The 15,417-nt window shown below is 44.6% G+C and overlaps 1 protein-coding gene across 1 annotated transcript in view; it reads left to right on the top strand.

Moving 5' to 3' along the window:
- The first annotated feature begins 10,647 nt into the window (after window positions 1-10,647).
- Window positions 10,648-15,417, top strand: part of LOC128101010 (protein NDRG3-like) — a 37,326-nt gene continuing 32,556 nt past the window's right edge. The window contains exons 1-4 of the mRNA XM_052723718.1: window positions 10,648-10,668; window positions 11,458-11,626; window positions 13,461-13,581; window positions 15,107-15,169. Coding sequence (XP_052579678.1) covers window positions 10,648-10,668; window positions 11,458-11,626; window positions 13,461-13,581; window positions 15,107-15,169 — 374 coding nt within the window. The remainder of the gene's footprint in view (window positions 10,669-11,457; window positions 11,627-13,460; window positions 13,582-15,106; window positions 15,170-15,417) is intronic.

Here is a 15,417-nt window from a genome sequence, read left to right as displayed (position 1 = left end):
GAGCACCTGGTCAGCACACAGGGAGCCATGGCTTCCATCTCCAGCCCACACACATAAAATACTTAGTTCCTCAATCCCACGGTCCGCATTCCAAGTGTTCAGTGGCCTCATGTACTGAGTGCTACCTTATGAGGTAGCTTAGAAATAGGATATCTACATTATTTGTTACAGGAAGTTCTCAGCCTAAGAGATTATATGAAATACTTGACAGAGAATCGGTTTTCTTGCTGTATATGTGTGTTTGATTTATTTTTAATTGTGGGGGGTGCACATGAGTTTAAGTATTCATAGATGCTAGAGGCATTGGATCCCCTGTAGCTGGAGTTATAGGTAGTTGTGAGCCCCCTGACATGGGTGCTGGGAACCAAACTTGGTTCCTCTGCAAGAGCAATAAGAGCTCTTAGCTTCTGAGACATCTCTCCAGCCCCTTGTTTGATTTTTTTTTTAATCAAGTCTTGCTGTTTAGTCCAGGCACCTGGAACTTGCTGTTACAGACAAACCTGCTCTGAACTCACTCTCCTTCTGCATCAGACTCCTTAATGTTGGGGCTGTGGGTGCGCCCTAGCACTTGTGCGGGTTTAAAAATAAAGTATATGAGATTTACGTATTACTATTTATTTATTAATAGATAATTGTTCAAAATAATGGATTTCATACTTATGCTAAGTACTTTGATCATACTCATTTTCCATTACCCTTTCACCTCTCCCATCTTCCCTCTTCCTGAGGATTCCTTTCTACTTTCATGTCAGAGTGTGTGTGTGTGTGTGTGTGTGTGTGTGCGCATGTGTGTAACCTATGTTCCACAAATAAGATAAAACATACAACATCTTAAGTTGGCTTATTTTTACTAAACATATGATCTCTAACTGTATACATTTTCCTAAAAATGATATGTTGTTCATTATGAACAAATGAAACTCTGATACATGTATATGATACTTTTTCTTTCTCCATTCACTTGTTCATAGCCACCTAGACTGATTCTAAAGTTTGGGTATCATGAAAGTGGTAAAATAAATATAGATGTGCAGGGTTTTTTGTTTTGTTTTTGTTGTTCCAGACAGGGTTTCACTATGTAACCCTGGCTGTCATGGAACTAGCTCTATAAACCAGGCTGGCCTCGAACTCACAGAGAACTTCCTGCCTCTGCCTCCTGAGTACTGGGATTAAAGGCGTGCACCACCCTGCCCAGCTAGATGTGCAGGTTTTACCATGGTTTATTGATTTGAATTTCTTTAGGTATATATGAAGGAGTATAAGAATGATTTTCTAAGATATCCCTGAGCAAAAGTCACAGCATTTAAGATAATTGCATAAGCAAATTATCCTAGAAATTTTAATTTTTTTATGTCAAAACTAGCTATGGGTTTAAGTCTAATTTTTATTGCCCAAAACAGCCCACTGATACTTTTTTTTTTTTTTTGAGGTTTCTCTGTGTAGCCCTGGCTGTCCTAGAACTCACTCTGTAGTCCAGGTTGGCCTCAAATTCGCAGAGATCCACTTGCTTCTGCTTCTCAAGTACTGGGACTAAAGGCATGCACCACCACCACCCGACTTTGTGGGTTTTTTGTTTTGTTTTGTTTTGTTTTGAACTAAAAGTCACTTTATTATAAAGAATTTGAAAATATAAATATCACACAGCCAGATTAACATAGCCACTCAAGCACTTGCCTAGACTCAAAGTCTGGATAACTCAGTGAATAGTTAATTAGAATAGCCATTTAGAAGCCATGGAGCTTCACTTTGGATTTTACACTTTCACTATCAATTAATTATATCTTTATGCACATTCACCACACAAAAAGAAAAATCCATGATAGAATTAAAACTAGGAAAACAAGTAGCTTTTTTTCATGACTTGTATCCATTACCCACATCCTTCCCTTCCTCATCACCTAATAATACCCTTTCTTGTTCTCCTGTCCACATGTTATACTATACCCACACACATGTACACATCCTAGACCAGAATCTACATAGGACATGTAGTTTTTTTTCTATGATTGGGTGACCCCAATATTATATAAATCTCTTCTGAAATCACACCTTGATTTAGAGTTTGAATAACATTACGGTTCTCCAGAAAAAAACAGAAGAGTCATGTGTGCATTTGGCTATGCATGTATGTGTATATATAAAGACTGACAGTAAGGAATCTGCTTGTGTGAATGTGAAGCTGCAAAGTTAGATGGCCATAAAGATGAAGATCAGGGGAGAGTTGGTGTCCCAGTCCTGGGCCCTCGAGCATTATGGAGCTTAATGGATGTGGTGGTTTAAATAAGTGATGTCCCCCATAGGCTCATACATCTGAACACTTGGTTCCCAGTCGGTGGTGCTGGTTGAGAGGCTGTGGAACCTTTAGGAGGTAGAGCCTTGCAGGAGGAAGTGTGTTACTGGGAACAGACTGAGAATTTTCAGCCTCAGCCCACTTCCACTCCCTCACCTTCGTGTTTGGGGTTGAAGACTTGAACTCTCAGCCTTGCACACCTGCTGTGAGGCCTCCCCTGCTGCTGCGGACTCGCCCTCTGGAGTGGTGAGTTAAACTTTTCCATAAGTTGCTTTTGCTCATGATGTTTTATCACAGCAGCAGAAAGTAACTAATACCATGTGATTGGGTCATGTGCACACCGCACTGTGGCCAGAGAGAGTGGCTGAGCCTTGTGTGGAGTTAGTCATTTACTCTTTCTCTTCGTCGTCAACTAAGTCTATGTGAAGATTGAAGAAAGAAGAGACACAGTTTAGGTTGACATGCCAAAGAAGTTTTCAGATGAGGTGTGCTGGGAGTTGTGACTTGTCGAAAGCAGAAACAGGAATCCAAAAGTGTTGGCTGAAAAGTATGAGAGGTAATGCAGGGCTCATAGGGCTCACAGAAACTGAAGTGAAATTATGGAGCCTGAATGGGTCTGAGCTAGGTCCTCTGCTTATACGTTATTGTTGTACAGCTGCGTGTTCTTGTGGGACTCCTAACAGTGGGAGGGGGGCTGTCTCTGACTCTCTCTCCAGCTCTTGGGACCCTCTCTTTCTCTTACTGGGTTGTCCTGCCCAGGCTTTTTTTTTTTTTTTTTTTTTTTTCCGGTTTTTCGAGACAGGGTTTCTCCATGTAGCTTTGGTGCCTGTCCTGGATCTCGCTCTATAGACCAGGCTGGCCTCGAACTCACAGAGATCCGCCTGGATGTGCCTCCTGAGTGGTGTGATCCACCACCGCCCGGCCCTTGTCCAGCCTTAACATGAGTGTTTGTGCCTAGTCTTAATGTAATTTGTTATTCCGTTGATATTCCTGAGAGGCCTGCTCTTTTCTGAAGGGAAACAGAGGAGGAGTGGATGTGGGGGAGAGGGGAGGTTGGTGGGAACTGGGAGAAGCAGAGGGAGGGAAAACTGCTGTCAGGATGTAACATATGAGATAAGAATAAAAAAAGATAAAAGAAAAACAGTATGAGAGGCAAAGGTGGGGAGTTAATGCCAGGTCAGAGAGAATGGGACTTACTGATGAGCCGGAGGCTAATTAGCAGATTGTTTTACTGTGAGACTGAGAACATGAAATGTATACCTCTTCTAAGGGCTGCGGTAGTGGGATAGTGTATCAGAAATTCTTGGAGTGGGGCTGAGGAGAACCCGTCCATCCCTGAGGATCTGTGGAAAGTTATGGTCACTGAGGGAGGCAGAAACATTTTTCCTGTGGTAGAGTCACTGATAAAGTGCCATGTTCCTGTAAATGACTCATGTTCCTAAAAGCGACAATATGAAACTCATCAGGGGACGGACGGACGGACGGACGGACGGACGGACACACACACACACACACACACACACACACACAGAACTGAAATAGAACAGTGACTGCTTGTGAAGAAAAAGAGAATCAGTGGGAATAGGATGAGGAGGTAATGATGGGTGAATGAGATCAAAGTACATTGCATGCATGTCATAGTGAAACCCATTGTTGTTTGTAATACATATCTGCTAATAAAAACATTTTAAAATTCCTGTGTATTGGGTTATAGTTGTAGCTCAGATGATATACTTGTCAAAAATGGATAATGCCCTGGATTCCATATTCAGCACCACACACACACACTTCCTATTCCTACATAACAATGGAAGACTCATGTAGGGTAAAAAGGGCCAGTGAAAGAACACCCTGGCCCTGGAACCAAGGAAACACACCCTGCCCCTATATTGAAATCCAACCAACCCAGAGCATGAAAACCAACCACCCTTGAGCACAAAATCCAACCAATCTCTGAGCTTGTCCCAAACTCAGGAATTGAAATCCTACTAATCCCCACCCTGAAAATCTCTACCTTGGAAAGCTCCGCCCCTAAGAAACACTATATAAAGCCCTATGCCTGTTCAGTTTGGGGCTGCCCTTTTTCCACCCTGGCAGAGGCAGCCACTCTCCTGGATTCCTCCCTCCCAATAAATCTCTTGAGTGAGGTTTGTGGTAACAACTTTCTTTCGCTGGAGCAGAGCAGAGATGTAACACTTTGGCTGGGTAAACTCTCTTGCTGGGGCAGAATTGTTACACTCTCGGGAGGCTGAGCAGAGCTCTGACAACCCAGCTGGAGCAGAGTTGTTACACTTGCTTTAGGAAAACCTTTCCCGGAGCAAGGACTGTAACACTTTGCTGGGGAAACCATCCCCCACCGGAACAGAGCTGTAACCCTTCTGTTGGGATACCTTCAAAGCTGTAGTATTCCTTGGCTTCTGACTGCCAGGATACCTTTCCCTTCAGATCTGTAACACAACTCATACTCTAGCCTGATAAACAGAAACAATAAATTTTCATATTAGCAAAGATGTTGCCGGAATGGAGAAGAAATAGTGACAGGCATGAAGTGATCATAATTTAATTGATAGGAGATAAAGGATCAGTGATACTGTGACAATTCATTTAACTAAAGGAAGGGGACATGAGAAAGAGACCAGAGTTGGTAGTTATCCGATACTGGTACCATCCTAGCTCAAACTGTTTGTTTGTTTGTTTGTTTCCAGACAGGGTTTCTCTGTGTAAAAGCCCTGGCTGTCCTGGAACTTGATCTGTAAACCACAAAGATCCACCTGCTCTGCCTCCTGAGTGCTGGGATTAAAGGAGTGCACTACCACACCAGGCTGTAGCTCAAATTGTTAACAGGCTCTCTGGTTAAGGTGAATCTTTAGTTGATAGGACAAGGCAGTCAAGATAGATATTGATGTCAGCAGCCTTTATGAGCTTGGGTTGTTTCATAAGCCTGGAATGTAGCATGTTCATAAAGTATACAACCTCAGAGATAGAGACCAGAGCCTGGGGGAAGCCACCTTGAGCTCCACCCTTTGGTCACAGGCTGCCATTGTGGGTCACATTCTAGAATGCTAGTGTGGAAGTCCCTAAAGAAAGAGCCGGTAAGACAAATGAGGGTTGACTACAGCAGAAAGGGGGCGGGCGGCAGCTCACACCCCGAAGTGGTCTGACCATTGAATCAGCTCCACAGCCGGCCGGGGTCTCTGCACCTCCTCCCCACATGGAGTCTCATTCAAGCTGTCCATATACTAGTTTACAACAGATATGTGTGCAAATCCCTGTGGAGGTGAGTGTCTTCCTTCTCTGCATATTGTTTCTCTAGACAACTTATATTCACATTCTTCAAAAGGAAGATGAACCCCGAGACTTTGAGAACACAATAGGCCAAAATAGGGCAACACTCATTTTCCTCCAAGTGACGTGATTCTCCTTGTGGCTGAATAACTCCATTGTGTATATATGCCACATTTCCTTCTTCCATCTTGATAGCAGCTATGTGACTGAGGGGAGATGAAATCTCAGTGTAGCTCAGGAAATTTACATTTCCCTGAGAGCTAAGAATGTGTCTCTTACTTTATTATTATGTATTTTTATGGTGTGTATGATGTGAAGGGGAGGGCTGTGCACAGGCCTCAGGGCACATATGGGGTCAGAGACAGTTTTGTGGTGTGTTTCCTCCTCTACTTGGGATCAGACTTATATTTCCAGCCTGAGCAGGAAGGGCTTTACCTGCTGAGTCTCCTCACCAGTCATGAACTTCTTTTATTGCCTGTCCAATTCACAAGCTCCTTTATTGAGTTTATGATTTTTATATAAAACACTAACTCTGATATTTTAAAAACTTAGTATTTTACATTTATCTATTTGTTCGTGAGGGATAGCCTATATACCGTGGTGCAGTGGGGAGATAAGACAATTTGTGGGAGTCAGTTCTCTCCTCCCACTCTGTGGGCTCTGGGAATTGAACTCAGGTCATCAAGCTTGGCAGCAAGTGCCTCTACCCACTGAGTCATCTTGATGGCCCCCCATGTTTAATTTTTTGGGGCTCTTTATGTATTTACTACCAAGTATACAGTGATCAAAGGTTTTCTCACACACTGTGCACTGTCTCTCAGCTCTGCTGATTGCTTTGCTGTCCAGAGCTTTTCCTTTGATGTAATCTCATTTATCAGTTATTATTTCCTGGACTGTCAGAGCTCCTTTAGAAAGTCCTTGCCGATGCCTTAGCTTGAAGTGTTTGCTCTAGCATTTCACTTTGCAGTCTTACATTAAGGCCTTTGATTTATTTGGGACTGATCATTGCAGAGAATGAGAGACAGGAATGTAGCTGAAGTTTTTCTGTGCCTGCCCGGCTAGCTCAGGCGGTAGAGCATGAGACTCTTAATCTCAGTGTTGTGGGTTCATGCCCCACGTTGGGCGCCAATTGTAGATGAATTTCTAAACAGTCTTATTAAATAAGAAACACAGAGCCAAATACAGAGGTACAAGCCGTAGAGATTAGAGCAATAGCCGCCAACTAACCTTAGCTTGCCACCTTGCCATAGCTTCCCAAGAGAGCTTCTTCCTATCTAACCTGTGCCTTTATTGCCTTCCTGTTCTGCCTTCTCATTGGCTCTAAGCCCAGCCACATCACTTCCTCATCACTGCCTGTTTATACAGACCTCCAGGTCTCTATGGTTGGTACTGGGATTAAAGGCGTGTGTCACCACACTTGGCTGTGTCCTTGAACACACAGAGACTCTGCCTGCCATGTGATCAGATTAAGGGCGTGTGCGACCACCGCCTGACTTCTGTTTATGCCTGACTATGACCTCTGATCTCCAGGCAAACTTTATTTATTCACATACAAATAAAATATCACATTTCAGCACAAATGAAATGTCACCACATGGGAATCTACCTTCATTTTCTACGTGTGGCTATCTGGTTTCTCCAGCACTATTGGTTGAGAGACACTCTTTTCTGCAGTATTTGAGCGCCTTTGTCAAAGTCAGGTGGCTGTAGTCGCCTGTGTTTATTTCTGGGTCCTCTGGTTTATTGCATTGATCTACATGTCTTTTTATGCCTGTACCATGCTGTCTTTATAATTCTGTAGGATAATTTTGTCTTGAACTCTTTGTCAGACATTAGTATGGCTCCACTGGCTTGCCTGGCTTCCATGTGCTTGGGACTTCAACATCTGCCCTTTCCCTCTCCGTTTCTGTCTTTAGTGAGGTATGTTTGTCACAGACAACCAACCATTGGATCTTGTTTTTTTGTTTTTGTTTGTTTGTTTGTTTGTTTGTTTTTCAAGACAGGGTGTCTCTGTGTAGCTGGCTATCTTGGAACTCACTTTGTAGACCAGGTTGGCCTCGAACTCAGAGATCCAACTGCCTCTGCCTCCCGAGTGCTGGGAGTAAAGGCGTGTGCCACCACTGCCCGGCTTGGATCTTGTTTTGAATCCAGTCAGCTCATCTTCTTTTGGAGAATTAGGGTGATTTACACTTGGGTCATTATTGATGGGTTTGCTGATTCCTGTTATTTTGCTGGTTGTTTTCTCAGCTGGTTTGGATATTATATGTATTTTTAGCGGGAGTTTGCTGTGTTACTGAGTTAGACGTGAGTTAGAATAAGTCTTCCTCGGTTCTCATTTGTTCGAGTATTTCTCTTACGAAATGAATCCTTTCTGTGCTCTGTGATCGAAACCGCCCTCCTTCCTCCCCTGGTGTCATATTCCCTTGTGTCCACGACTACCTAGTTACAGAGAGCTTTATTAGGAGGAAGAGGGGTGGGGTACAAGAGAACCAGGCCTGGGAAGGAGCACGTGTGGAGAGCAGAGGGAAAGACGGTGTGGTGGGGGGGAGAGCAGAGAGAGGGTGGGGTCTGTGTCCGGCTTTTAAGGGCTCCCAGTACAAAACTACAACACCCATGTGCTGATTGCATGACCACACCGTGCACATGTAGTCGCCAGGACACACTGATGACGTGAGACACAACACTCTGAACTGCGCATGTGTAGCTGGAATAGAGGCAGAATTCTAACACCGGTGGTGGGGTTGGGGGGGGGGTGGTCTGTTGATATTTGGTCTCTTGGCTTGCCTACCATCCCGATAGGGCTAGGCCTGAACCATTCAAAGGCCAGATGTCTGATGGATGCCTCCATCCTGGAACTTCCTTTCTGTGCATACCAGGAGCCCTGATGGTTGCACTTAACTTTTCAATCTGTGGGCCAGGAAGATTCTCACTACAGAGATGCCTCTTTCCCTCCTCCCCCACCCTGCATACCATGGGATGGTTAATGTCTAAGCAAAGGAAGCTCTTTGAGGGTGTTGGAGAATAGGCCTGTCACAGTGCCTCCATATCTCATCCAACAGGAAGACAGCTATGCAAATCAAATGCTTTCCTGAACTTGAGCTTTGAAATTCTCAGCATGCAGGCCTGAAACCACATGACAGGTGATTTCAGACAGTGTGTCAGTGTTCAGTCTCAACCAAGGACACCTTTCTCAAGGTAGTGCTTTGGTGTGGTTCTCTGGTGTGTGTGTGTGTGACAAAATGGATTTCTTAGTTTTGGCTTGCCACAAAGGAGCAGCAGTCACTAAAACACCAAATTCCCCCATTGGATTTTTAAAAGATTCTATTTACTTTTATGTGTATGAGGGTTTTGCCTGTGTATTTGTGTATTGTGCGCATGTCTGACGCCCAGGGAGAGGAGACCAGCACATCAGATCTTCTGGAACTAGGGTTACAACAGCTGTGAGCTGCCAAGTAGGTTCTGGGAACCGAACCTGGGTCCTCTTCAAGAGCAGCAAGTGCTCTTAACCACGGGGCTACCTCTCTAGTCCCAGCCCCACTGGTTTTAAGACATAAAAACTGCAGGCTTGCCCTATGGTGAAGCTCCAGTCTCCTCACCAGGGGTGACTGGCTTGCTGCCTGGATGTGGCCTCTGCTTCCTCTCCACACCACACACTGCTGCGATGAAGAGATGGGCCCCTGCTGGGCTGTTCACCCCTGTCGCTGTGCATCCATTCTGCCCTCTGTGCTGCTTTTCAACTGTTCTGTCTGCTCAGCTGTGGTTTCTTATTTCCTTCCTTCCTTCCTTCCTTCCTTTTTTTTTTTTTTTTTTTTTTTGTCTTTCTGAGTCAGGCTTACATTTTTAAATGGAATATATGAGTATATTTTTATTTATTCTTTGGCAATTTCATATATTCAAGCAATATATCTTGATCATATCTACCCCCAAACTCTCCCTTCCCACTCCAATGCACCCCCAACATGTCCCCCTCCCCTTTCCTGTCCCTTCCCTTTTTAATTCTCTGTCTTCCATTATCATGAGAAAAATGTTCACGCATGCTAAGACATCCTGGACTGCTCCTGGTTTAAGGTGTGCTGGACAGTTTGTCCTATATATCCCATAAGACAGGAACCAAAGCAAAACTAAGTTGAGAAGCAGTCAGAGTAGAGCTCAGCTCAGGGAACTGAGTGAAGCCAGAAAGGTTTGCAGTTGGTAGTGTTGGGGTGCCTGCAGCACAGAGAACAGTGGATGGGAAGGGAGAGGGGGCAGAACGCTGAGGTCTATTCTAGTCTTTTCCAACTTTTACATTTCCCCAAATAAACAATATGATTAGTTAATGAGTCGATGAGATTTCTGACGTCTGCACCTGTCAGTCTCACACCAGGTAGGATGAGATTTAAAATGCAAAACCCACTGTGCTTAGTGGTGAATGCCTTTAATGACAGAACCCAGGAGCTGAAGGCAGGAGAACCAGAAGTTCAAAGTCATCCTTGGCTATGCCAGGAGTTCACCTGCATTAGAGAACCTATCTTAAAACAAAACCAAACCTACGAAGGGCTTCCGATATAACTCCTTCTCGACAGTGAGCTGCATCTTTGCTGAGGACGCAGAAGAGCTGTCAAGCTGATGGGATATTAATGCGTCTCCACAGTGCGGCCAGTGAGATGGCTCAGCTCAGCACTTGCTGCCGAGCCTGACAACTTGACTTCCATCCCCACATGGTGGAAGCAAAGAAACAGCTCCTTCAAGATATGCCCTGGTTTCTACATGCGTGCTGTGTGCCCCTCCAATAAACAGACAAATCTGTAGCCCAGGATGCTACTCATGACAATCCTCCTGTGCCTGCCTCCCACAAGCTGAGATTACAGATGTGAGCGTACACATGGCTTCATGGTCTTTTTTTTTTTTTTTTTTTTTTCAATGTTTTGCTTTTGTTTTCTGAGATAGTCTTGCTAGGCAGTTCAGGCTGGTCTCAAACTCAGCATCCATCTACCTCAGCCCCCAAGTGCTGGGATTACAGCTGTGCACCACCCTGTTGGACAGCTGTATATCAAACCCTGACCCCCAGCTGCAGCAGACAGATAAGGTCAGGCATGCAGGACGAAAGCCACGAGGTACAACAAAACCCACTATTAGAGTTTATTAACAGAAGGAACAGAGGGAAATGTGCTTAGGCCTATGGAAGATGGTGCTGGGAGAGAAAGTGGAAGAAAAGGAAGGAGGGGGGAGGAGTCTGTGACCTGCTTTTTATGAATCCCCACCACCACCACCCACACCCACACCCACACCCCTCCACCCCCCACACATGTGCCGATGGGCTCACATAGCATAGATTTCGTGATCACGCAGAACATGGATTACTAGGACATAACGGATGACTAAGCTTTTTGCTTGGCTACTGGACAGCACATGTGCAGTCATGTAGCAACAGTGGGAACAGGATGTATGTGTGATGCCAATGTCCCCTTTGCTGTTAACTCACTTCCCAGGTGTAAAATCCTGTCTGTTAGCTAAGGACTCACAGTGTCCCATTATGGTACCTGCCAGCATCTGTGAAAGAGGATTGCCGCACGAGCAGCAGCTGGGTTCTAACAGTAAATTCTCACACTACTGAAAGAATCTGCAGAAGACATGTGTTGAGAGGCTTTGAAACCTCTGATTTTTCACCCAGAAGGAATTTGATGTTTCTTTTTCCTTAACTGAACTCCCAGGTCTTTCCTGGCTCCTTATCTAACTTGCTGATCTCCTTCCCACAGCCAATTGCAAATTTATTCTCAACAGATATTTCCTGGACTCATAAAGTGAGCTTTTCAGATGTAAAGTGGGTCTTTTTTCTATGTATTTGTTTCTTTATTGTCTATCTAGATAGAAGAATTAGAAAGTAGGAATACTATGCGTAATAGCATCTCTCTGGTGGGCTTATAGTTCATGAAGCCTTTCTAAGACCTCACACTGTCTTGTTACAGGAACATGACATAGAAACACTTCATGGTATAGTCCATGTCACCATAAGGGGCTCACTGAAGGGAAATAAACCAGTAATCCTGACGTACCATGACATCGGGCTTAACCGTATGTATTTGATTTTGCACATTCCCTTTTTTAAAGAAAATATTTACTTTTGTTTCATATGTATGAGTGTTTGCCTGTGTGTATATATGTGCACTACATTCATGCAGTACCTGTGGAGGCCAGAAGGGGATGTTGGATCCTCCAGAACTGGAGTTACAGGTAATTGTGAACCATCATGTGGATGCTGGAGTTGAACCCAGGTCCTTTGTAAGAGCAATAAGTGCTCCTAACCACTGAGCCATCTCTTCAGCCCCAAACAGGTTCCCTTTTTAGCATGTATAATCTTTGTATTAAAGAACACAATAATAGCAGTCTAGTAAGACAGATACATCCCTCCTCTGTCTTAACACCTTTTTAAATTAATGGCAGGTTAACATTCCGGGGGAATGAACAGGGTCAAGTATGTTGGGGGAACTGAAATTACATTTCACATTTGTGTCATATCTTCAAAAGGATAGATTATCTGATAAACTGAGTAAGAAATTAGAACTGAGGTCATATATAAATAGAAAGAGACAGCATCTCTCTACATAATCCTGGCTGTCCTGGCGCTCACTATGTAGATCAGGCTGGCCTTGAATTCACAGAGATCTGCCTGCCTGTGCTGAAATCAAAGGCCCATCATGCCCAGCCTTGAAATCTGATTTTTTTTTAAGATTTATTTATTTATTATGTACACAGAAGAGGGTGCCAGATCTCATTACAGATGGTTGTGAGCCACCATGTGGGTGCTGGGAATTGAACTCAGGACCTCTGGAAGAGCAGTCAATGCTCTTAACCTCTGAGCCAAATCTCCAGCCCCTCTGATTTCTTTTTATTCATATTCCAGGTTAGAAAATTCCAGCGTTTAAGGGTTTTGAATTCAGTAGCAAAAGTCTTATTCCTACAGACTTTTCTACCTGGTATAGGTTGAGCTTCCCTAACCTAATAATTCAGAATCTAAAATGCTATAAATTTGAATTGAGTGCTGACAGAGAACACCTAGACACAACGAAGAGCCAGCAGCACTACAAATGCTTAATGTGTGTGCATGTTCAGGGTCAGTCCCTATATCCCCCAAACAGCAATTATCTTAAAAATTACTTCAGGCTATGTGTATTAGGTATATGTAAAACTAAGTCTATTTCATGCTAATCTTTCAGCCAATCCCCAAGATGCCTCATTACACATCTACAAATATTTCCAAAGCTGAAATCCATACGAAATCTACTACTGAGCATTTCAGAAGTGGCTACTCAACAAATAGAATAGAATTAGGCTCTAGCCATGGGGCCAGACTCTGCTCTGGCTCTGAGTGTTGAGTTAAGAGCCCAGGGCTGATCTTTAGCATGAGAAGTGGTGAAGGCCCTACACTAAGAGGGTAAAATGAAGCAGCATCTCCTTCTTGCACATAGCAGTTCTGACAAAGCCCCATGTCATGACCAGCAGCTGAGGATGTCCTCTTGCCAGGGTCAAGGGAAGGTCAGTGTCTCCTCATCAGTGAGAGGAAGAAGGTGCATGGAGACAGCACTGTGCGTAGAAGATTATTTGTGCACCACCAGGAAACCCAGCAAACCTCCACAAGTCTTATTCCTACAGACTTTTCTACCTGGTATAGGTTGAGCTTCCTACTCTGAACCCATTGCTAGAGTTGAGAAGCAGCTGTTCTCCAGTCACTGAGGGGCCTCCTGTGGAGTCTCCTTGAGAGCTTGAGTCACAGGCCTTGTGCAGAGCCCTGGCTTAAGTGGACTGCTGCTGAGAAGGGAGGGAAAGGACAGTGGCCCAGCATTGCTGGGCAGAGGAAAACTGGGGAGAGCTGGAGAACTTGTGATCCACAGCTATTCTCATCTCATAGATAAATCCTGTTTCAATACCTTCTTCAACTTCGAGGATATGCAGGAGATCACCCAGCACTTTGCTGTCTGCCACGTGGACGCCCCAGGCCAGCAAGAAGGGGCACCCTCCTTCCCAACAGGGTAAGGCCCTAGGGAAGATCTCTGGGAGGCATGCAGGCCAGAGAACAAACGGGTGAACCGGTTGTAGGGGTCTTGGTGTGTTTCCCTCCCTGTGATGGTATCACACTTACAGGTGGTGCTGCGTGCCTGTCTTTCTGCCCCTGGTCTCAGAAGCCTGTGTGTAAGTGTGTTGAGGACTGTTGTGTGTTTTCACAGAGAGAGGAATGCCTGCCTCTTCCTGGCCAGCACCTATGTGCCTATAGTCCCAAGGCAGAATGTGTCTGGAACACCCACTTCTCACTGACTCTGATCTGTCCCCTGACTCCTTTGTTTTACATTTGTCACATGTGTCTCTTCTAAAGTGCCAAACACATAGGCTGAACCCAGACTCCTTCGAGCTTGCCAGTCTGGGAGAACCTTTCCATCTGAGTTCCCACCTAGAGATGGATTTTGGACACCCGGGAACCATTTACCCTGGAGCCATCTTGACAGGCAAGGGCACCATCTGACTGGCCTTGGCACTCAACATCATCCTAAACTTGTTCTGCATGTCAGCGTCACAGACTCCCAAGTGCCCCCTGGGCAGGGTGCCAATGAGAGCTTTGGAGGGAGGAGGGAGACCTTCCCCTCTTGTGCTTCATTTCCTAGTGACTTCTGGAGCTTAAACATTCCAAAGATAATGGAGAGTCTGCCTCTGCATAGAAGCCAGGCTCTTGCTGTTTAAATGCTTGTTGTTAGCTCCCTTGATCCACAGAACCCTATAGGGTCTGTGTCAGTGTACAAGTAAGTAGCTGAGCTGGGATTCCAACCCAAGAAGTCTTGTTACAGAATCTTAGTTGACCTTTCCAATCTGTGTGTCTCTCAAAGACAAGTTGTCATTGGCCCAGGTGACATCCATCAAGATTTTTCCTGACTTGTGCATAAATAGTTTTGAGAACACTCTATCCCTTATAGTGTTTACCAGATAGAGTCTGAGCTCCCTGTTGGTTATAGAGCCCATCCTGCCTCCTTATATAGGAGCCCATTTACTATATACGTACACACACACATACACACACTTACTCTAGTACAATATGTATTATCCTAAGTGAAATAAATGACATTTATTCTGAGGAACCCAAGTTTTATAATGGTGCATAGGCCTAGGAAACTGTGTTTCCTGTTATATTTAAATGCCTAAATATGATTGGCAGACTGCAAGCTACTTCCTGACTTGACTCTTGCTGCTGAACATTCCTGAGCCTGGGAGCGAAGGTTAAGGGTTTGGAAATAGCACATAGGGGGCCATCTAACCAGTTCTCTTCCTATAGCTTCCTCTGGCATAAAGAGTGTGGCCCCTTTTACTCCCTTCCTCACATGGCAGTCATGGAGGATTATGGAGCAGGCCACAGTTGTTTCTAGGCACCACATCACTCCTTTGAGCCTTTGGTTTAAAAAAAAAAAAAAAATCATGTGTTTCTCTAAGACTCCTGGACTGGTCAAGGTCTCCTAGTGCCTGGGAACTGTGGGTGCTTTCTAATTCAGAAGGTGTCCTTCTGGGTTTCAGGTATCAGTACCCCACCATGGATGAGCTAGCCAAAATGCTGCCTCGCATTCTTATATACTTAAGGTGAGTCCAAACTCCAGTCTTCCATTGGGCTCTCCTCGATGCTGCAAATCAAAGCCAGGCTTCCACCCCCACCAACAGGTGCTCTGCCGCTGAGCTACCTCCCCCACCACTCTATTCTGTTTTCACTCTTCCTTTTGTGTCTATCTCTTGCAAATGTAATTTAATGAGCAAAAAATGAGTTAGTTAGGACATCAGCTGCTTTATAAACAATCACCATAAAATGCCTTAAACAAAGCGGGGCTGGAGGT

The sequence above is a fragment of the Peromyscus californicus genome, unplaced genomic scaffold (genome assembly GCF_007827085.1).
Source record: "Peromyscus californicus insignis strain IS unplaced genomic scaffold, ASM782708v3 Scaffold_7__1_contigs__length_154581171, whole genome shotgun sequence".
In the NCBI taxonomy this organism is placed as follows: domain Eukaryota; kingdom Metazoa; phylum Chordata; class Mammalia; order Rodentia; family Cricetidae; genus Peromyscus; species Peromyscus californicus.
Note: the sequence above shows the minus strand (reverse complement) of the source record. Positions and strands in the feature narration are given on the sequence as shown.